Source organism: Neovison vison, chromosome 11 (genome assembly GCF_020171115.1).
Source record: "Neovison vison isolate M4711 chromosome 11, ASM_NN_V1, whole genome shotgun sequence".
Taxonomy (NCBI): Eukaryota; Metazoa; Chordata; class Mammalia; order Carnivora; family Mustelidae; genus Neogale; species Neogale vison.
The window spans coordinates 176,131,812-176,156,414 of record NC_058101.1 but is presented as its reverse complement, the minus strand read 5'-3'; the positions used below and the strand labels follow the sequence as shown (position 1 = coordinate 176,156,414).

At 33.7% G+C, this 24,603-nt stretch overlaps 1 protein-coding gene across 1 annotated transcript in view; it reads right to left on the bottom strand.

Annotated features, from left to right (window-relative positions):
- The window catches only part of ADAM18 (ADAM metallopeptidase domain 18), a 199,631-nt gene that overhangs the window by 70,623 nt on the left and 104,405 nt on the right, over positions 1-24,603 (bottom strand). Inside the window, exon 14 of the mRNA XM_044226000.1 lies at positions 18,383-18,569. Within this exon, the coding sequence (XP_044081935.1) occupies positions 18,383-18,569 (187 nt within the window). The remainder of the gene's footprint in view (positions 1-18,382; positions 18,570-24,603) is intronic.

Below are 24,603 nucleotides of genomic sequence, written 5' to 3'. Positions count from 1 at the left end.
TAAAAATAGAATGCAAAGCTCAGGCCCCAGAGAAGTCCAGACTGTGTGGTCTCTCCCCCGCATGGAGACCTTGGGCCCATTCCCCAGCCACCATCATGCCAGGTCCAGGGACGGAAAGTCACATTTGTAACCATGGCTTCTGGTGGCTTGGGGGACACAGGACAATAGGGCAACTTCTCCACACAGAAAGCACAGGTATCAACCCCTCTGCTTAGCCCTGGAGGCCCCGACCAGGCCCCAGCCACAGTTTCCCGCTCATTGTGCATTTCTCCCCTTCGTGCTTCCCACTAAATGTTGCATGCTTGCCCACGTCCCCACATGGACATCTGCCCTCTCTATTCTCTTCACCTGGAACACCTTTCCTTCCGACCTTTGCCTAAAACCCAGTCCTTTTTTTTTTTTCCCCCAATTTATTTATTTTCAGAAAAACAGTATTCATTATTTTTTCACCACACCCAGTGCTCCATGCAAGCCGTGCCCTCTATAATACCCACCACCTGGTACCCCAACCTCCCCCCCCCACCCCGCCACTTCAAACCCCTCAGATTGTTTTTCAGAGTCCATAGTCTCTCATGGTTCACCTCCCCTTCCAATTTACCCAAATTCCCTCCTCCTCTTGATGTAATTTTTTTAATAATGTAATATAATTTGGGTTTTGATACCTAGAATTTGGAATTGAATTGAAAATCTCCATCAGGAAAATTTTCTACATTATGTTAATGTTCTATTATAAATAATTAGCTAGATTAATATTAATGATTTGTCCCCTCAAAAATTAGAACAAAATTTATTAATTTTGTTTGAGTTTCACATATGTTAGTATTTTGGATTATCATGAATATTTGTTAAATATTGATAAGAATAATTTGTCAACAAAAATATTTTAACTACATTTGTATCCATTGTAAAACCCTTGTTATGTCAAAATGGGTAATCTAGTGGTAATTAGTCACCTGTATATATAACTTTTGCCTCATTTACTTTTCAAAAATTTTTTAACTGTCCTCCTGGCTTAGATTTTTTTTGTTTTATTTTAAAAAGTCACATAAATTATAAATAATACATTGAAAATATGAAGATAATAAGAATAAAAATTAGACTTTTGAAATTATTTCCTGAAAATTAACATACACCCAATACATAAGTGATGTTGCATATTCCAGCCTACATTTACCTCCTCTTTTCAAAGTAATTTTGGAAATTCTAGCCAAAGAAATTTGGTGATAAAAATAAATAAGAGGCATACAAACTGTATAGAAAGAAGTAAAATTATCTGTTTGCAGATGACATAATCTTATATATAGAAAATCCTAAAGACTCTCTACACACAAATAAGCTTTTCAAAACTAATTGGCAAATTCAGTAGTTTCAGGATAACATATTAACATACAAAAAATAAACTCATTTCTTTACACTAACAATAAACATTGTGAAAAATTAAGAAAACAATTCAATTTGAAACAGTATTAACTATTATTAACCGACTAAACCAAGCAGGTAAGTGACATGAAGATATAAATATATAGAAAGATACCCTGTGTACTTGGACTGAAAGACATTGTTAAGATGCTAATTCTAAAGACATTTTTTTCAGAAATAGAAAACCCATCTAAGACGGAATTTCAAGGGACATCAAATAGCCAAAACAGCCTAAAAACAGAACAAAGTGGGAGAAATTACACTTCTTGCTATCACAACCATCTAAAAAGCTACAGCAATGAAAACAGTAGTCTTGGCATAAATTCAGAAATATAAATGAATGTAATATATTAGCCAAGAAATAAATCCTTGCATATATGGTCAAATAATTTTGCTGCCAAGACCATTCAATGGCAAAACATAATATTTTCAACAAATGATCCTGGAAAATTGGATATCCATATGAAAAGAATGAAATTAGATCTTACACCATATGCAAAAATTAACTCAAAAAGATTCAAGACCTAAAGAGCCAAATAATAAAACTCTTAGAAAACATAGGGGAAAGCTTCATAACATTAATTTGGAAATGATTTTTTCAATATGACACCCAATGATAAGGAACAAAAAAAAGAACAGGTACATTGGACTTCAAAAAAATTAAAAGGACTTTCATGTGCCATAGGACACTATCAAGAGATTGAGAAGGAAATCCATAGAATGGGAGAGAATATTAGCAAATCATGATCTGGTAAGGGATTTTCCAACATATATGTAGGATTCTTTAAACTCAACAATTACAAAAACCAATACTAAATTTAAAATGGACAAAAGACTTAAATAGACATTTCTTCAAAGAAGATATAGGGATAGCCAACAAGCTTGTGAAAAAAAGTTCTACATTACTAATTGTTGGGAAAATGAAAATTAAAAACTCAATAAAATAGCACTTCCTATCTGTTAAGATGGTTATTATCCAAACAAAACAAAACAGAAAGTAATTGTTAGTATAGAAGTAGTCAAATTGGAACCCTTGTGAATTACCAGTGGGAATGTAAAATTGTGCAGCCACTGTGAAAACAGAATGACCATTTCTTAAAAACCAAACAAAACAGGGGGAGGAGCAAAATGGTGGAGGAGTAGCAGACCTAAATATCCCCACATCCCAGGAGTTGAGCTAGATAGTCATCAAACCATTCTGAACACTTACAAACTCAACAGGAGATCAAAGAGGAGCAGCATTTCTAGGAACAGAAAAGCAACAGCTTTCTGGAAGGAAGGATGTACAGAAAAGTGAATCAGGCAATATACAGAATGAGAGACCATGGGGGGAGGGAACAGCTCCTGGCAAGCAGCAGAGAGGCAGAGCACAAAATCAGAACTTTTAGAAGTCTTCTCCATGAGGGACATAGCTCCAGAGGTTAAGCAGGGGTGGGGTGGGGGGGTGGAACACTCATGGGGACAGTGAGGTCTTAGAGGACTCTCAGGGTCACAGAAAGACCAGGGGTGCCTGAGTGTGGCAGAGCTGCCAGGTGTCAGAGCAGGGAAACTGACTGCAAAGATGGAGCCAAGGAGTGGGCTCACAGCTCAGGGTTACCTTAAACCATGATCCAAGGCACAGTTGGCCCACTAATCTTCAAGCAGAGACCCCACAAGTGGCAGATCTAGGAAGAACCACCCCCTTCCTCCTCTGGGAGGAGTGGCATGGGTGCACACTGCAGGAATCTGCTGGGTTTGGAGACTCCAAACAGGGCCATGCACTAGAGATAGAAACACTTGGTCACAGGCCAGGTGAGCACAGAGTGTTGCCGGAGACCAGCGAGACAGGAATGATTGATTGCTTTTCTCTGCTGAGACTGCACTGAGGAGTGGGGACCCGTGCTCTTGGCTCTTATGGGGCTGAAGATTGGGAGGCCCCCATTTTCATTTCCACCCTCCAAAGCTGTACAGAAAGTGTTCAGGCAACAAAAGTTCCTGAGAGCAAAACTAAGCAGATTAATTATCCTGCCCCCTGGTAAGGGCCATGCAATTCCACTTCAGGCAAAGACATTTGAGAATCACCACAACAGACCTTCCCCCAAAGATTAACAAGAACATCCAGCCAAGACAAAGTTTACTGATCAATGAGAGAACTGTGGAACTCCAGAGCTAGGGGAATGCAACATATAGGATGCATGACTTTTCCCCCATGATTCTTTAGTCTTTCAAAGTTAAATTTTTTTTAATTTTATTTTTTCTTATTCTATTTTTTAAATTTTTCCTCTTTCTTATTTTAACCTTTTAAAACTATTTTATCTTATCAATACCTTTTTAAAAATTTAAAATTTTCATTGTCATAGTCCTATTCTATTCCTTCATTGTATTTAGCCTTATTTTTTGTATACATATAGGTTTTTTTTCTTTAAAATTTTGGGATACGGTTTCTTCTAACATACCAAAATATACCCTAAATCTAGTGCATGGCTTTGTTATAGTCTCCAGCCTGATCACATTCTCTCCTCCTTTTTTTTTTCTATCTTTTTTCAACCAACTTCTTATCAATTCCATTTTTAGAATCTTTAATTTTCATCTTTACAGCCATATTCCATCCCTTGATCATGTTACCCCTCATTTTTGTATATATATGTTTTTCTTTATTTAAAATTTTGGGGGTCTCTTCTAACAGACCAAAACACACCCCAAATCAAGTGTGTGGCTCTATTGTATTCACCACTCTAACTATACATACACACACACACACACACACACACACTCACATATATATACATATATATACATATATACATACATACATATATATACACACACATGATTGCAAGTTATAGATTATTAATCAAGAAATAATTTCATTAAGAAAATGAGGACAATGCTATCAATAAATAATTTTGGAAACAGAGAAAACATACCATATATGGCACTTTAATGGCACTGCCATCTTCACAAGACTATTTTAAGAGATGTTTTCAATACTTGTGATATTATTTTATTTTCATATTTTGAGTAGCACAAAAATCTTTTATATACAAATACAAAAGACAACATAGTCTTATCAGTATAATTTATCTTTATAGGACCATGTATATAAATATTATAATTGAACATGCCAGATTTAATATCCTGGATTCCTGAAATCCACTCTAAAATTCTAGTTATAATATATATGTCTATCAAAAATAAGAATCTTGCATTTCAAAAAATACCAATATTTTCCATATCCTGTGAGGAGAGCACACTTTTCTTCCATTCAACACACTGCTCTTATATCTGCTGTAACTATAAATATGTGTCAGGCAGAGTTTTGGAAGTATCCTTTTAGTCAAATAATATGCCACAAATGATGTACTATAACTAGTAGTTTTACAGTAAATTTCTATTTGTAGAGTTCTGATTTCTATGAATTTTTAAAAAGAAAAAATAAATTAAAAAATCTGTGTCTGGGGACGCCTGGGTGGCGCAGTTGGTTAAACGACTGCCTCCGGCTCAGGGCGTGATCCTGGAGTCCCGGGATCGAGTCCCACATCGGGCTCCCAGCTCCATGGGGAGTCCGCTTCTCCCTCTGACCTTCTCCTCGCTCATGCTCTCTCTCACTGTCTCTCTCTCTCAAATAAATAAAATAAAATCTTAAAAAAAAAAATCTGTGTCTGAAAACGTTTTTTAAAATAATCTGTTATTATTTGTGTGGCGGTATTTAGCATCAAAGAAAATAAGCTATAGTTATTTTTAAATTAAAAAAATACTTTATCAAAATATCAGTGTTATACATACATCCAAATATAATTTTCCTAGAATAACACAACACACCTTACTACTGCTATAACATTTTTTATCCTGCTTAATTAAGAATGAGAGGTACTCTTCACTAGAAGCTCAGAATAACAGTGGTGCCTAGCATCCTGAGTCTCCTAGATAGTTATGATCAAAGTCTGGCAATTCTGAACAATTTCCCAAAATTCTCAATGTAAATTTTATCATGTGTGTTGCCTAATCTCTACATTAACTAACATAAGAGGAAGTTTGATATCTTCACATATCCATGGTTTTTCCTTATGAATCCAGACTACTCAAATACCATCAGTGAACTCCCATATATTGCTTTTTTTTAGATTTCAATAAAATAAAACTATAATTCCAAAGAAGAAAAATTGCATAATCATATATATCGACAAAATTCAATACCTATTCATGACAGGAAAAAAAAATCTCAACAAACAAGAAATAGAGGGGACTTCCACAATTGGCTAAAGGTCCTCTTCAAAAACCTACAACTAACATGATATGTACTAGATAGTAAAAGACTGGATGCTTTCCCTTAAGAACAGGAAGAAGGCAAGGGTATACACTCTTATGATTCTATTCAACATAGTACATGAAGTTCTACCCAGTTCAATAAGCAAGGAACATATATTTAAAAGAGATGATAGATAGATGAAAGACAGATAGACAGACTGATAGATGATAGATAGCAGAAGACAGATGAGAGAGAGAGACTACTAAAGGAAAAAAAGAAAAAGCTATCCCTTTTCACAGATGGCATCACTGTCTACACACAAAATCTTAAGGAATTTACATGAAGTTCTAAAACTAATAAATGGGTTCAGCAAGTATTTTGGGTACAAGTTAGATACATAAAAATAGTATTTCTGTATACTAACAACAATAAAAGGTGAGATGAAAACACAGTACTTCTCCCAAATGAATAAAATATTTAGATATAAGTCTAACAAAAGATGTATAGGATCTCCACCTTGAAAATTATTTTTAAAAAAGTCAATGAATACATAAATAATTTAAAAGGCTTACCATATACATGGTATGGTAGATACAGTACAGTAAAAATATCAGTACTTCCCAAAATGAACTGTAGTTTTAACACAATTCTTATTAAAATTCCAGAAAATATTTTATTGTCCTTTATAAGTTTATTTGAAAACTTATATGGAAAAATACAGGACCTAGAATAGCTAAAATAATTTCGAAAAAGGGAAGTAAAATGGGAAGATTCACTCTACCTATTATTAAGGCTTACTACATTACTGAACTAATCAAGAAAACATATTAGTGGGTGGATAGAAAGATCAATGTAACAGAGTAGACAACACCAATATAGAACCACCAAAATATCCCAATTTAATTTTTATAAAGGTACAGAAAAAAGAACCTCAACCTAAACCTCACACCTTATAAAAAAGTTAGTAATAAGTAAAAATTTACTGTAAAACTCATTATACATTTTTAGAAAAAAAAATTAGAACATGCAAAAATATCTTCATGATCTAGAGCTTGGTGGAATTATTAGACTTGACACCAAAAACATAGTCTATAAGAGGAAAAATTGATAAACTGGACATCCTGAAAATTAAAAGCTTGAAAAAAAGCTACAGAATAGAAGAAAACATTTGTAAACTTGAGAGTACTATTTATAAAAAACAAAGACCAACATCTTTTATAAAAAAGGTGATCTGATTAGACACGAGTAAACATTTTAATGAGAAGAATGTATTGATGGTATATAAGCACATAAAAATGTGTTGAATATAATTAACCATTAGATAAATGGAAATTAAAAGCACAAATGTCCATATACATGTATCAAAATAGCAAAAATAAAAAAATAGTAATAACAAAAAATACTGGTCCAAATGTGGAGAAACTTGATCACTCACATATTGTTGGTGGAAAAGTAAATGGCATAACTACTCTGGCAAAGATTCTATCAGGTTCTTATAGTATCAAACATGCACTTCTCATGTGAACCATAAATCGCACTTTTTTTTTTTATTAACACATAATTTACCCCTGGAGTACAGGTGTGTGAATCATCAGGCTTTACACATTTCACAGCATTCACCATAGCACATACCCTCCCCAATGTACATAACCCAGCCACCCTATCCCTACCCCACCATCCCCCAGCAACCCTCAGTTTGTTTCATGAGATTAATAGTATCCATGGTTTGTCTCCCTCCCAATCCCATCTTGTTTCATTTTTTTCCCTCCCTACCCCCCATAACCCCCCTACCCTGCCTCTTAAATTCTTTATATCAGAGAGATCATATGATAATTGTCTTTGATTGACTTATTTCACTTAGCATAATACCTTCTAGTTCCATCCATGTTATTGCAAATGACAAGAATTCAGGCTTTTGATAGCTACATAGTATTCCATTGTATATATATATATACCATGTATTCTTTATCCATTCATCTGTTGATAGACATCTAGGTTCTTTACATAGTTTGGCTATTGTGGATATTGTTGCTATAGACATTTGGATGCACATGCCCCTTTGGATCATTACATTTATTTCTGTAGGATAAATACCCAGTAGTGCAATTGCTGGGTCATAGGGTAGCTCTATTTTCAACTTTCTGAACAACCTTGATACTGTTTTCCAGAGTGGCTGTACCAGCTTGCATTCCCACCAGCAGTGTAGGAGGGTTCCCCTTTCTCCACATCTTTGCCAACACCTGTCATTTCCTGACTTGTAATTTTAGTCATTATGACTAAAATCAGACCATATCAAAATGCGTAGGAAGGCAGGGATATCATCTCACCAAAAACTGTCCTGCCATGGCATCCCAGAATGGGGATGGATCTCACCCATCTAGTGTTTCCCCTGGAGAAGCAAGGGGTTGGTGCCCCCATATTAGTCATCTCAATCCTTGAGATCTGCACTGGAAACACAAACTCCCAAAATGTATGGCTTAGAAAACCAAATAGACTGATGCTCAAGGGACCCAAACTGCTATTACAAACTTGAGATTCACGTTTTAAACAGCTTACATATGGTCTCACTCAACCAAAATCCAGCAAAACCAACCAAACAAAAACAAACAAACAAACAAACAAATCCCCTAACAGATTGGAGAGCGTTATGAATATATGTGAAGGAGATTCATTTGCTAATTCAAAAATCTCTTGTGGAGGAGTGTTCCTTGGAGTCAGAGGCACTGGCAGATACCATTTTTGCAATCTGCACCTATCCTTTTAGCACAGGAGGAAGTTCAGACACAGCCCATTCCCTCCACCTTGCCAAGACAGAAAAGGCCAGCATTCAAGTACTGTTCTACTGCCTTACAAAATCTATAAAGAACTTAACAAACTCAACACCCAAAGAACAAATAATCCAATCAAGAAATGGGCACAGAAGTCTGGTTGTGCAGGCAGTTGCAGCACTCTCCCTCTAGCTGGCTTGAGCAAGTGAACATGAACAGTCATGACATTCTCATGCTCACTAGATAAAGTCAGCAAGCATGAACAGTTATGACACTCCTTTGTTATCTGGCTGGGGTTGGTGGGAGCAAGGGGTTGTGGCATTCTCCTACTCTGAAACTAAAGCCAGCATACACAAACAGACAAGGACTCTCAGCTGCATTCTAACCTATGGAAATGTGCAGTTAACATACATCATCACTGCCTTTCTTAAGCCAGTAAATATGCTCCAATCTCTACACTCTCCAGCTGTATATCTAAATCCAGTAGATGTGGATAACTCACAAAAAGGAATTCCCTTTGATCTACCTGATTCTGGTGACCAAGGAGGCTGGCACCCTAATATCAATGGGAATATGATAATTGGAAACACAGTTCTTTTTTGGTCACCACACCTAGGTTAATACACAGACAATAGACTGAAACACAACCCCAGTCTTCCTGTGGAAAAAGTCTGTTTGTCAAATATGGAACTTCAGCCTGAGGGACAGCCTGAGGCTAAGGAATCACTCCAGGCAATGTAAGCACATCCTTGTGCACATTCTGGGCCTCACTACTGCTCCAGAAAGGAGCGTATGCACTTATCTACAACCTCAATTTTTGCAACTATCACCCTAAGCATACTTCCAGATCTTCTGGACAAGACACCAGCAGGGATTATAACTGCATTCCCATAGGACTGTACACATATGTTCACATTTTACATATTTACATATTTGCCTAAGGGTCTGGTTTCCAATTAACCTGAAAGTAGGCACTAAATGAGATTCCTCCCATTGAATACTGAGAGGTCTTGGTACATACTCAGAAATAGGAATTAATCAAGAATAAGTCAGGTGGTTAGACAATCACAAAGATTTAAGAGATAGTCAATAGTTAGGGTAAAGTTAAAAAAGAAAGTTGATCACGTACACAAAGTCACTCCTTCCAGATTGAGAGAAGTAGCTAGAAATATGAATGCCTGGGTGGCTCAGTCATTAAGCATCTGCCTTTGGCTCAGGTCATGATCCCAGGGTCCTGGGATTGAGCCCACATCGGGGTCCCTACTCAGCAGGAAGACTTCATCTCCCTCTCCCACTCCTCTTGCTTGTGTTCTCTCTCTCACTGTGTCTCTCTGTGTCACAAAAATAAATAAAATCTTTAAAAAATAATACATAGAAATTAACATAGAGAGTCAAGCAAAATAGGAAACAGAGAACTGTAACCCAAAACAAGGAACAAGAAAAAAGAAAACAACAACACAGGAAAAGACTTCCTAAGTTATATGAAGATAAGTAACCTACCAGATAAGGGATTCAAAATAATGGTCATAAAATGCTCACTGAACTTGGGAGATGAATAAACATAGTGAGAAAGTCAACAATAACAACAACAAAAAAAATCTAAGAATATTAAATAAAGTCACAGAGTGAAGCATAAAATAACTAAAAAAAAAAAAAATTCACAAGAGGTTTTAACAATAGACTGGGTGAAATAGAAGAATGGATTAGCAAGCTAGAAGACAAAGCAATGTAACTCATCCAGACCAACCAGCAAAAAGGAAAACAAACAAACAAACAAAAAAACTTCAAGAAATTAAGAAAACATGAGACCTTTAAGACAACATGAAACAGAATAACATTTGCATTATTGGTGTTCCAGAAGGAGAACAGAGAGATCAAGGGACAGAAAACTTGTTTGAGAATATAACAAGTGAACTTTTTCATAACCAAGGGAAGGAAACAGACATCCAGGTCCAAGAAGCTCAGAGAGTTCCAAATAAGATGAACCTAAAGCAATCCACCCCAAGACACATCATAATTAAAATAATCCAGCAATTGTACTATGAGGTGTTTACCTAAAGAATACAAAAATCTAATTCAGAGGGATAAATGTAGTCCAATGTTTATAGCAGCATTATCTACAATAGCCAAACTATTGAAACAGCCCATGTCCATCAACTGATGAATGGATAAAGAAGATGTAGTATATATATAGCATGAAATATTATTCAGCCATAAAATAATGAAATCTTGTAACCTGAAACAACATGGATGGAGTTAGAGAGTATTGTGTTTAGTGAAATAAGTCAGTCAAAGAAAGAGAAATACCATATGATTTCACTCACATGTGGAATTTAAGAAACAAAACAAATAGGGGGAAAAAAGAGGCATACCAACAGAAAGGCTCTAAACTATAGAGAACACACTAATGGTTTTCAGAGAGGTCAGTTGGAGGATTGGTTAAATTGGTGATAGGGATTAAGGAGTGCACTAGTTGTGATGAGCCCTGGGTATTGTAATTAAGTGTTGAATCATTGAATTACACAACTGAAACTAATATATAATAATAATATAATTATATAATATATACAATAAATGTATAATATATAATAATAATATTAATAATTTGTTAACTAACTGGAATTTGAATGACTTAAAAGAAAACTAAAAACAAAAACAAAAATAAAATGTTAAAAGTTAAAGAAGAGAATCTTAAAAGCAAGAGAGAAACAAATTGTTATGTACACAGAAAACCTCACTAGGCTATCCATGATTTCTCAGCAAAGATTCTTTTTCAGGCCATGAGGAAGAGGCATGACATCCATTCCATCCAAGAATACTCTTACCAGCAAGATTAACAACCAGAATTGAAGAAATGGTAAAGAGCCTTTAAGACAAACAAAAGCTAAAGGAGTTTGTGATTACCAAACAAGCCTTACAAGAAATGTAAAAGGGATTTATTAAAGCTGAAAAGAAATAACAGAAAAATATACAGAAGTAAAACTCTCATGCAAAAAATAAATAAAGGCAGTCGATTAATAGTTATAAAGCTACTTTATGAATGTCAAAAGATTGAAGTAGCAAAATTAACTAAAGCTGTAATAATTAGATAAGGGATATGTAGAATAAAAAGGAAGTAAAATGTGACATCAATAATATAAAATGTGGGGATCAAAAATTCAAAGTTTTAGAACATATTCAAATTTAAGTTGCCATACATAGGAAGATATATGTAAACATTATGGTAACCAGAAGGCAAAAATTTATACTAAACACACAAAAGAAAATGAGGAAGAAATGTAAACATACACTTAAGAAAATTATCAAAACACCAAGGGAGAATAGACAGAAAAGGAGACAAACTACAATAACAGCCAGAAAACAATGAATGAAATAGGAATGAGTACATATGTGTCAATAGTTACATTATATGTAAATGGCCTAAATCCTTTAATCAAAAGTCATAGAGTGACTGAATGGATAAAATAACAAAACACATCTATACATTGCCTACAAGGGATTTCTTTCAGAAGTAAGGACACTCACATATTGAAAATGTAGGAATGGATAAAGATAGCAAAGAAAGCTGGTATAGCTATATTCATATCAGACAAATAGTCTTTTTTATTTTTAAATTTTAATTCCACTGTAATTAACTTACAGTATTATATTATTTTCAGCTGTACAACAGAGTGATTCAACAGTATGTTGTTACTCAATACTCATTAAGATATGTATATCTTATGTTACTCAGTGGTCATTGAGATAAGTATAGTCTTAACAGACAAATAGACATTAAACAAAGGCTATATTAAAGACAAAGACACTATAGAATGATAAAGGGGCCAATCAAGAAAGATGTAGTATCTATAAATATATATGCAACTAATATAGAAACACCAAAATACATAACATTATTAATAAAACTAAAAGGAGAAACTGACAGAAATACAGTAAGTGTAGGACACTCTAACATCCCACTAAAATCAATGAATACATCATCTAGACAGAAAATTTAAAAAGGGAATCAGCATTAAACATCACATAGAGCAGATGGACTTAAAAGATGTAGAGAGAATATTCCACCAAAAGGAGCAAAATAAACATTTTTGTCAAGTGTATATGGAATATTCTTCAAGATAGATCACATGTTATGCCATGAAACAAGACTCAATAAACTCAAGAAAATGGAAATCATATTAGCATCTGCTCTCACCACAATGGTGTGAAACCAGAAATCAATCCCAAGAAAACTAGAAAAAAGAGAAATATATGGAGATTAAATAAATGTTGCTTAACAACTACTGGATCATAAAAGAAATCAGAAAATAAATTTAAAAAATCCTGAGACAAATAAAAACAGAAATACAGCTTACCAAAATGTATGGGATGGTGCAAAAAAACAGTTATAAGAGGAAGTTATAAGAGGAAGTTAATAGCAATACAGGTCTACCACAAGAAAGAAGAGAAATCTCAAGCAAATAATTTAGCCTTACACATAAAGGAATTAGAAAAAGAACAGAGTAAGGCCAAAGTTAGTAGAAGGAAGGAAATAATAGAGATCAGAGCTAAAATAAACGAACTAAATACTAAAATGGCAATAGAAAATATTAACATGGGGGGTTAAGGGAATAGGAGAAGAATAAATGAAACAAGATGGGATTGGGAGGGAGACAAACCATAAGTGACTCTTAATCTCACAAAACAAACTGAGGGTTGCTGGGGGGAAGGGCCTGGGTGAAGGGGGGTGGGGCTATGGACACTAGGGAGGGTATGTGCTATGGTGAGTGCTGTGAAATGTGTAAACCTGGCGATTCACAGACCTGTACCCCATGAGATAAAAATATATTATATGTTTATAAAAAAATAAAAAATAAAAAATTAAAAAAAGAAAATATTAATAAAACTAAGAGCTAATTCTTTGAAGAGATAAACAAAACTGACAAATGTTTAGTTAGACTCACCAAGAAAAAGAGTGCTCAAATAAATAAAATTAGATATGAAAGAGAAATTACAACTCCTATCATAGAAATACAAAGAATCATAAGAGACTACGATGACCAATTTTACAGTAGTAAATCGGACAACTTACAAGAAATGGATAAATTCTTAGAAACTTATAATCTGTCAGTACTAACTCATTAAGAAACCCCATAAAATCTATGAGTGTCTGGGTGACTTAATTGGTTAAGTGTCTGACTCTTGGTTTATGTTCAGACTCTTAACTCTTGTTCTTTGTGTCACAAGATCAAGCCCCACATTCAGTTCTGTGCTGAGCATGGAGTCTGCTTGAGATTCTTTCTCCTCCCCTGGGCCCTCCCCTGCTTGTGTCTTCTCTCTTTCCTTTCTCACTCTCTCCCTCAAATAAATGAATAAATAAATAAAATAGAAAATCTGGATAGATCAATTAATAATAAGAAATTTGATTCAGTGATTAAAAAAAAAACCCTCAGTAAACAAAAATTTGGGACCATATATCTTTAATGGTAAATTCTACCAAATTCTCAAAGAAGATTTACTACATATCCTTTTCAAACTCTTCCAAAAAATTGGAGAGGAAAAGATATTTTCAGTCTAATTTTACAAAGCCAGCATTACCCTGATACTAAAACCAGACAAGAACATGACAAAAAAATAAATGTATTGCAAATATCCCTGATGAATATAGATATAAAAATTCTCAATAAAATATTGGCAAGTTGCATTCAACAATACATTAAAAGAATTATATACCATAATCAAGTGGAATTTATTCCAGTGATGCAGGAACAGCAAATCAATTAAGGGGATATACCAAATTAACAAAATAAAAGAAAAAAATATGATCATCTTAATGGATACAGAAGAAAATTTGACAAAATTCATCATCCATTTAAGATAAAAACTCTCAACAACCTGTCTATAGATGGTACATACCCTAACATAATAAATTCCATATATGACAAATCTATAGCTAATATCATACTCTATGATGGAAAGCTGAAAATTTTACCTCTAAAACTAAGAACAAGACAATTTTTAGTTAACATAGTATTGGAAGTTCTAGCCACAACAATTAGACAACAAAAACAAATAAAAAGACATAGGGACATTCAAATTAAAACCACATTGAGATATCACCTTACACCAGTTAGAATGGCCAAAATTAACAAAAAAGGAAACAACATGTGTTGGAGAGGATGTGGAGAAACGGGAACCCTCTTACACTGTTGGTGGGAATGCAAGTTGGTGCAGCCTCTTTGGAGAACAGTGTGGAGATTCCTCAAGAAATTAAAAATAGAGCTTACCTATGACCCTGCAATTGCACTCCTGGGTATTTACCCCAAAGACACAGATGTCGTGAAAAGAAGGGCCATCTGTACCCCAATGTTTATAGCAGCAATGGCCACGGTCACCAAACTATGGAAAGAACCAAGATGCCCTTCAACGGATGAATGGATAAGGAAGATGTGGTCCATATACACTATGGAGTATTATGCCTCCATCAGAAAGGATGAATACCCAACTTTTGTAGCAACATGGACGGGACTGGAAGAGATTATGCTGAGTGAAATAAGTCAAGCAGAGAGTCAATTATCATATGGTTTCACTTATTTGTGGAGCATAACAAATAGCATGGAGGACATGGGGAGTTAGAGAGGAGAAGGGAGTTGGGGTAAATTGGAAGGGGAGGTGAATCATGAGAGACTATGGACTCTGAAAAACAATCTGAGGGGTTTGAAGTGGCGGGGGGTGGGAGGTTGGGGTACCAGGTGGTGGGTATTATAGAGGGCATGGCTTGCATGGAGCACTGGGTGTGGTGAAAAAATAATGAATAATGTTTTTCTGAAAATGAATAAATTGGAAAAAAATATCCATAGGGGGAAAAAAAAAGACATAGAAAGTGGACAGGAAGAAGTAAAACTATTATCAGATGATATGATATTATATATAGAAATCCCTGGGGCACCGGGGTGGCTCAGTCAGTTAAGCATCCGACTCTTAATTTCTGCTCAGGTCATGATTGCTGGGTTCTAGGATGAAGCTCCATGTTGGGCTCCATGTTCAGTGCAGAGTCTGCTTATTCCTCTCCCTCTGCTCCTACCCCCACTTGCACACACTCTCCCTTTCTTTCTAAAATAAATAAATCTTTAAAAAAGGGGAAACCCTAAAGACTCTACCACAAAACTGTTAGAGCTAAATTCAGTAAAGTTGTAGGATAAAAAAAAAAAATCAATATAAAAACACCTGTTGTGTTTTCTACATACTAATAAACTATCTGAAAGAGAAGTGAAAAAAAATTCCACTGGTAATTCATCAAAAAGAATAAAATACCTAGAGATAAAATTTACCAAGGAGGTGAAAGACCTGTATGCTAAAAAAACAACAGGACATTGATGAATGAAATTGAAGATGACACAAATAAATGGAAAGATATTCTGTGCTCATGCAGTGGAAGAATCAATATTGTTAAAATATCAATACTACCCAAAGCAATCTGCAGATTAAATTCAATCCCTATCAAATCTCCAAAGACATTCATCACCAAAATGGAAACAAGAATTAGTAAAATTTGTATGGAATCACAGATGACAGTGAACTGACAAATCCATCCTCAAAAAGAAAAACAAGGCTGGAGACACCACATTTTTTATTTTCAAACTAGACTACAGAACTATAACAAATAAAACAGTGTGGTACAGAAATCAAGATAGGCACATAAACCAACTGAACAGAAAAAGAAGCCTATGCATATACGTCAATTAATTCACAATGAAGGAGACAAAAATATACATAGGAAAGTATAATGTCTTCAAAATATAATGTTGGGAAAACTAACAGCTACATGCAAAAGAATAAAACTGGACCATCATCTTAACATGTACAAAAGTTAACTCAAAATATAGTAAAGACTTGAATGTAATATCTGAAATCATAAAAATCCTAGAAGGAAACATAAGTGATAAGCTCCTTGACACAGTCTTAAAAATATTTTTGGAATCTGACATCAAAGGCAAGAGAAACAAAAGTAAAAAGAAACAAATGGAACTCCATCAAACTAAAAAGCTTTTGCACAGTGAAGGAAACAATTGCAAAATAAAACAATACAAAATAAAAAATCAAAAACCTACTGAAAAAAGATATTTCCAAATCATATGTGCAATAAGGGTCTCAGATCCAAAATATATAAAGAGCACATGCAGCTCAATAACAGAAAAATTCTGATTAAAAAAGGAAAAAAGATCTGAATACATTTTTCCAAAAAATGTATAGAGATGGCCAACAGGCACATGAAAAGATGGTCAACATCACTACTCATCAGGATAATACAAATCAAGACTACGGTGAAGTATCACTTTACAGTTGTCACAATGGCTAGAAGCAAAAAGACAAGAAATAACAAGTGTTGGTGAGGATATGGAGAAAAGGACTATCTTGTGCATTATTGGTAGGAATGTAAATTGGTGCAATCCCTATGAAAAATAGTATGGAGTTTCCTCAAAGTATTAAAGATACAGTGAAAAAATAAAATTAAATTAAAAAATATTAAAGATAGAACTACCATGTGATCTAGTAATTCTACTCCTGGATATCCATCTGAAAAAAATAAAAACACTAATTCAAAAAGGTATGTGTACCACTCTGTTGATTGCTGCATTAGCCAAGATATGTAAGCAACCCAAATGTCCATCCATAAATGAATGGATAAAGATGTGGTATATATATATATACAATGCATTACTACTTAACCACATAATAAAATCTTGGTATTTGTGACAATGTGGATGAAACTTAAGGTTATTAAACTAATGAAATAAGTAAGAGAGAGAAAAACAAATACCATATAGCTTCACCTTTATAATTCTAAAGAACAAAGCAATCAAAATAAAACCCAGACTTACAGTCACAGAGAACAGATCAGTGGTTGTCAGAGGGAAAGGGTTTGTGTAGAGCAAAAGAGGTGAAGGGGGATTAAAAAGTACAAGCATAGAGGTATAAAATAAGTCATGGGGATATAATGCACAGCATGAGGAATAGAGTCAATAATGTATTGACGATGATGGACTATAGACTTATTGTTGTGATCATATCATAATGTATATGACGTTAAATTGTGTTATACACCTGAAACTAATATAATTTTTATGTCAAACATACCTGAATAAAAATTAAATGAACATACATTATAAAATAAAAAAGAATTGGCTAAACGATTTTTCATTTCAAGACAAAGTTTATTTTTAATTCAACAAGTAAGTTAGAATGTCATTTATATGTAGCACACTGATTTACAGTTGCTACTTTAAATCTCAGATGCCTTATAGTTTCTGGAATGTGTGCACTTGTACTTCCAAATTGACTAGCAACCTCTGAATGAAATCATCTTTTTTCTCCCTTTATTGTATGCATATAAAAGTGCAAATGCTTAATGCAAATTAAGTGCAAATACATTGGTATGTATATATGCATATGGATGTAAGCTTGTACATCACTATAACCATGCTTTCCTCGTATAGACTTCTTACTTGGTTCTTCCAAACGTCTCACACTTATACTCTGATTATAAATGTAAACAGATGGTTTAGGAAATATAAAAGCTCAGTTATGTTTCTTTGTGAAGCAGGAAAAGCTGAAAGCTCAGAATTCTTAAATTTGTTATAATTCAAAGATCTAATTAAAAAATCATCTCTCATTTTAGTGGAATGTTGTGCTTAAAACACATACATATCTTCTCATGAAAGATGAGAAGTTGACAGGTTATAACATGATCTGTTATGTCATGTTGACATAACATGTTAACAAGGTTATGACAGGTTATAACAACCAAAAAGCAAAGTTATTGGATAGCTGAGGCCTAGTTTAATTATATTTTCAATATTGTATGGAAAATAATTTACAGCACCACGTTCAAATCCATTCAGTATAATTGTGACAGTCATTATGGAATATAGTATTTGATAATTACATAATATAACACAGCTAAATATAAATGAACATGTTTTGTTACCATTTGTGTACCACAAACAGTTCCATCAGCTACATAGGCATAATCTCTTCCATCTGATCTCACTGATGACCCATTAGCTATAGATATGCATTCATGCCCTTGAATATATGAATAAACTGCAGATTGAACATCATTTTTGTAATTCTTAAGTGGCCAAACACAAGCTAATTTTCCACAGAGAACATCCCTGAAATGAAAAAAAAATTCCTATCATTTTGTCTTTTAATGATACCAACTTCCAAATAAATATTATATAACATTAATATTGTTTAATATGTGGTAAAAACTTTTGGTAGAAAAAAAATGCCAAGATAATATTATCCTATGGTGCACAACAACTGAATACAATCCAGTCATTAGCACTGGAACTGAATTGAATACTGTACACTAAACTCAAATTTGCAGTCGTAACCTCATTTTCTATTTCAGAACTCAAGGTTTTGTCTAGCCTCCAGTTGACCTAGGCCATTCATCATATTTCACCACATTCTTTGGGAAAATTCATCACCTGCCTCTACTTTGATACCGCTAAGGCCAGTCTGGTCATTTGTTACCCAACATTTCCTGAGAGTAGCTGGTTGCATTTATTAACTCTCTATATATTTTGAGCCCCTTCTGTTAATGTCCATTGTCCCTACCATGAACTTTAATCAGTGCATCTCTTAGTATACACACTCTTCACAATGATCCCAAGATTTTTCCAGCATGCTGATACTTGCACTGGTTCTGCACCTCAATTGAGAATTAAGAAACTTGAGATCTCCTTTATGCCACAAGCATACCAAATATTATCCCATAAGCAGTTTATTTATCCATTCATAATCTATCACTGGACAGAATACTGCCTTCTCTAAAGGCGTACAATATTCCTAGACCATGCTTTGGAAAGTAATCTATGTCACTTCTTGCTCATGGAGTCACTCAAATATATCAATTTTCATTTTCAATGGAAACAACTATTCTTAACTATTGATGTGTGCTTGTCAAGCATGTCCTTATGATTTCTTCAAAAGTCTTCCCTTAGAAAATTTTATCTATTTGTCCTAAAAGACCATTTTAGTTTCTTTTAACATCACAGAGATTAGGTTAATGGCACAATGAGGTAAAAGACTCAAGTGAAACTGGGAGCCAAAGTTCAAACCTCTTTTCAAGCTTTTCTTCTTCCTGGCAAATATTTTGGATTTAGATATTTGGCAAATATCTTGGATCTAGATACTTCTTTTGGTTGCAGCTCCACTTTCTATAGCATATATCTTAAACCAGCTTTTCATAGTAAGTCTCTTTCTAAGTCTGGTTATTTATTACAAATTCTTCCTCCAAAATCGTTTCTCTCAGAATTTGCATTTATGGTTGAAATCTTGAAAATAACAGGCTTTTCTTTTCTGGAAAGGAATCAGTCTGCTTAGAGCAGATGAATTGTGCTGGTGATTTTAATTCAGGAAAATGTATGCACCATGAAATCTGGGTAAGTCGTGCTTGCTAGAGTTTCACAGTTTCTTCCACCTTTTCTGTCCATACTTCCACAAATAATCTTAGGCCAAGGGTAGTTGACATGCCTTCTGGCCTTCAGAGAGAGAGATTAAGCATAACTGGTTTATCTCTACCTCCTATTTTTGTTGGCATCCACTGTGGTATAACTGAGTCCACCTGATCACTGGTGTTCTGTATTAGTGTCTAACAAGGTGTGACTGACTAAATCTTATCTTTTGGAGCTTATATGGATCTCCTTATCAGATCTCTCCTCATCACTATTTTGTGATTCCAGAGATTCTCTTTCAATCTAATAGTCTTACATTGCGGCATGTGGGAAATTCTGCATCCTCTATATGTCATACTTATAGTAAATTCATGTGGATGCAAAGTGGTAGATACAATCTTAGTCCCACCCAACTAGATGTTTTCTTTGGCTATTTGCAATCTTCATGAAGGAAGCAAGGTATTTTGTTTTGTTTTGTTTTATAAGCATGCTGAATGTTGTGCTTACCAAAGGATTTTACAAATTTTTCCTGATCATGTCTTTGGAAGTTAAGGAAAATCCTGCTTCTCCCTGGATCACTTGACCCTGAATATTTTTATATTCTCTCTCCATTCCCTTATTTCTTGAATTTGGATCTATAACTATTTTTAAGCCACTTTAAGTTATAATTAACATCTACAATCTATATATATTTAATGTAAACAATGTGATGAATTTGGGGATAAACACACACTCATGAATCTATCAGTATTGTCATGGACATACAAATATCCTTCACTTCCCAAAGTTTCCTCCTGCCTTTGTGTAAAAATAATAATAATAATAAATAATAATTTTATTTATTATATTATTTTAAAATATTTTGTGGCAAGATCACTTAATATAACTACTACCACTTAGCAAATTTTAAGTATACAATGCCATCTTTTTAATTGTAGTAACTATGTTGTGTAGTAGATCTCCAAGACATGTTTATGTTACTGTGCTCTTCCAGCTTTATTGGGGTACAATTAACAAACTTGTAAGACATTTAAAATGCACAAAGTGATGATCTGATATAGGTATATATTATGAAAGGATTCTCCCCATTGATGTAACACATTAATCACTTCATTTATTTATCTTTTTTTGTGTGAGAACATTTAAGTTCTACTCTCTTAGAAAATGTCAATTATATAATATAGTTTTATCAACTATAGTCACCATATATTATACATTAGATCCTTGGAGTTTAGTCATCTTAAAACTGAAAATTGGTACCCTTTTATTAACTTAGCTCTATTTCTCACTGACAACTATTTTTCTACTCTCTGTTTATAGGAGTTTAACTTTCTTTTTAATTCCACATGTAAGTGGTACTATTATTTGTCATTGTCTGGGTCATTTCACTTAGCATACAGATGTCTAGGTACATCCATGTTGTCACAAATGACAAGATTTTCTTCCTTTTAAAGCTGAGCAATATTTCACTTTATACATAACACTTTTCTGATCCATTTTCCTGTTGCAGGACATGTAGATTGTTTCCATACCTTGGCTATTATGAATCATGCTGTACTTAAATTGACTCAAAATATTGATTTCATTTCTTTTCATTACAGTTAGAAGTGAGACTGATAGATCACATGGTGGTTCTATTTTTAATTTTTTGAGGAAACTCTATTTTTTAATTTTTTGAGAACTGATCATCACACCCTTTGGATATTCAAATTACTTACACAAAGCTGAAACACGGTATCACAGACCTTTACAAAATAGGACAATTTGTTTCTTTCTACACTTCTTAAAATTTGCTTCAAATTACAGTTCACAAATACAAGAGTCCTGACTTTTCAACCTTTCCAGTTGCAGTTAAAAAATGAACACTTTCTAAAAGTTAAGGTCAAGTGTTACAGCAAGAGGAGAATGATTCCTATGGAAAAGGACACAGATTTTACTTAATGATACTCATGATAGATTGTAAACTGGATCGATCACATTCTACTTAACTGGTATCAAATGAACACACCAGCATTACAAGTATTAAATGTTTTTCTATTACTATAGAGAATATAAACCAAAACATTAATATGGCAGTTATGTTCTTTAGGCACAGTTTAGTGATTTTTATTTTTTTAAATAAATAGTACTGAATTTCAGTTGAAGTTTTAAACTCAATAACCAAAGGGTCAAAAACTGATTTGGGGGGTGGGGGGGAGAATAACTTTAAACTAACAATGTAAGCTGTTTAAAATTTCTAACACTTTAACCTATCTGGGTTTTATTTAAGATTACTTTATTAGATTATGTTTTGTTTTTCTTTCATAGTGGTTATACGGTTTACATTCCCATAAACACTATATGAAGGCTCTCGTTTTCTTACATCTTTGCCAGCATTTGTTATCCATTTTTATAAGAGCTATCCTAACAGATGTGATTTGATATCTTTTTGTAGTTTTGACATGCATTTCCTTGATGATTAGTGATGCTGAATATTTTCTCATGTACTTGTTGACCATACACATATCCTTGGGAAAATGTTTGTTCTGGTCCTTTGCCCATTAAAAAAATTTTTTTTCTTATTGTTGAGTTGGAAGATATCTTGCCTATTTTAAATATCACTCCTTATCAGATATTTGGTTTGCAAAGGTTTTCTTCCATTCCATAGTTTGAATTTTCATTTTGTGGATGATTTCATTTGCTAAGTTAAAGATTTTTAGTTTGTTGTACTCCGACTTGTGTAATTTTTTTTTCTGCTTTTGCTTTCAGTGACAATAAAAAATTATTACCAAGACCACTGTCATGGAAATTTATCATGTGTATTTTCCTTTAGGAGTTGTACATATTCATATCTTAAATTCAAGTCTTTTTTCCACTTTAGTTAATATTTGTGTATTTGTGAGATTGATATCCCAATTTCTCAGCGTGATTTATTGAACAGACTATCATTGTATAATCTTGGTCTCTTTGTCGAAAATTAATCAATTGTATACGCATGCATTTATTTTTAGACTGTCTATTCTAGTCCACTAATATATGCCAGTTTTTGTGCCAATATCATACTCTTTTAAGTACTATAGTTTTTTTTTTAATAACTATAGTTTTTTGGTACAGTTTGAAATCAAGAAGTGTGACATTTTGTTTTTCTTTCTCAATATCACTCTGGATCTTTGGGGTCTTTTGTGGTTTCATATAATTTAAATTCTTTCATCTATTTCTGTAAAAAATGACACTGGAATTTTGATAGGGATTGCATTGACTCTGTACATACCTTGGGTAACAGAGATATTTTAACAATATTAATTCTTCCAATCCATCAGCATAGAATGTCTTCATATTTATTGTGTGTTCTTCAATTTATTTTATCAATTTCTTATAGTTTTCAATACATATATCTTCCACTTCCTTGGACAAATTCATATCCAAGTATTTTATTCTTTATGATGTTATTATAAATGGGATTATTAATTTCCTTTTCCAATAGTTCTCGTTCCATTATTAGTGTTATAGAAATGCAAATAATTTTTGTATATTGAAATTGTGTCCTGCAACTTTACTGAATTTTTATACTAGCTCTAACATTTTTGTGGTTTCCCACATGTAAGATTGTTATCAACTACAACAGACAATTTTACTTCTTTCTTTATTTTAAATTTAATTTAATTTTCTCAGTGTTTCAAGATTCATTGTTTATGCACCACACCCAGTGCTCTGTGCAACACGTGCTCTCTTTATTACCCACCACCAGGCTTCTTTCTTTCTTATTTGGTTGCCTCTTATTCTTCTTGCCTAATTGTTATGACTGGTATTTGTAGCATTATTTCAAATGGAAGTAACAAGGAAGTAACAAATCCTTGTCTTTTTCTTGGTCTTGGAGGAAAAATTTTGAGCTGCTACCTTTAATATAATGTTAGCTGTAGAACTGTCATATATGACTTTTATCATGTTGAGGTACGATCCTGCTATACAAATATGTTTTTATAATAAAATGTTTAATTTTGTCAAATGCTTTTTCCATACCTGTCGAGATAATCATGTGATTTTTATACTTTATTTTGTTAATGTGGTATAACATAGTGATTGATTTGTGGAGGGTGCTCCATCCCTTCATCACTGGAATAAACGTCACTTGATCATGATGTGTGATTGTTTTAATGTACTTTTTCTTTTTGAGAGAGAAAGAGAGAGCAAGAGGGGAGGGGCAGAGAGAGAATCTTAAGAGGGCTCTATGCTGATCGAGTCCCAATTCAATCTCACAATCCTGAGATCATGACCTGAGCTGAAATCAAGAGTTGGGTGCTCAACCAACTGAGCTACCCAGGCATCCCCCTTTTAATGTACTCCTTAATTAATTTTCTAATATTTTGTTGAGGATTTTTGCATCTGTGTTCATCAGGAATATTGGCCTATTATTTCTCTTCTTGTAATATGTTTGCCCAGCTTTATTATTAGAGTAATAATACTAGCTTTGTAAAATGACTTCAGAAGTGTTTTTTCCTCTTCAGGTTTTTACAAGATTTTGACAAGGATTGCTATTGATCATTTAAATGCTTATCAGAACTCACCAATGGGACATCTGAATCTGGAATTTTGTTTTTGAGGAGGTTTTTTGACTTATTATTCACTCTCATTTGGTCAGTTAAGATTTTTTATTCATTCATGATTCCCTTGGTATATTGTGTCTGTCTAGGTTAATTATCCATTCCTTCTACCTTGACTAATTTTGGAATATATAACCATTCATAGTTATTTCTTATGATCCTTT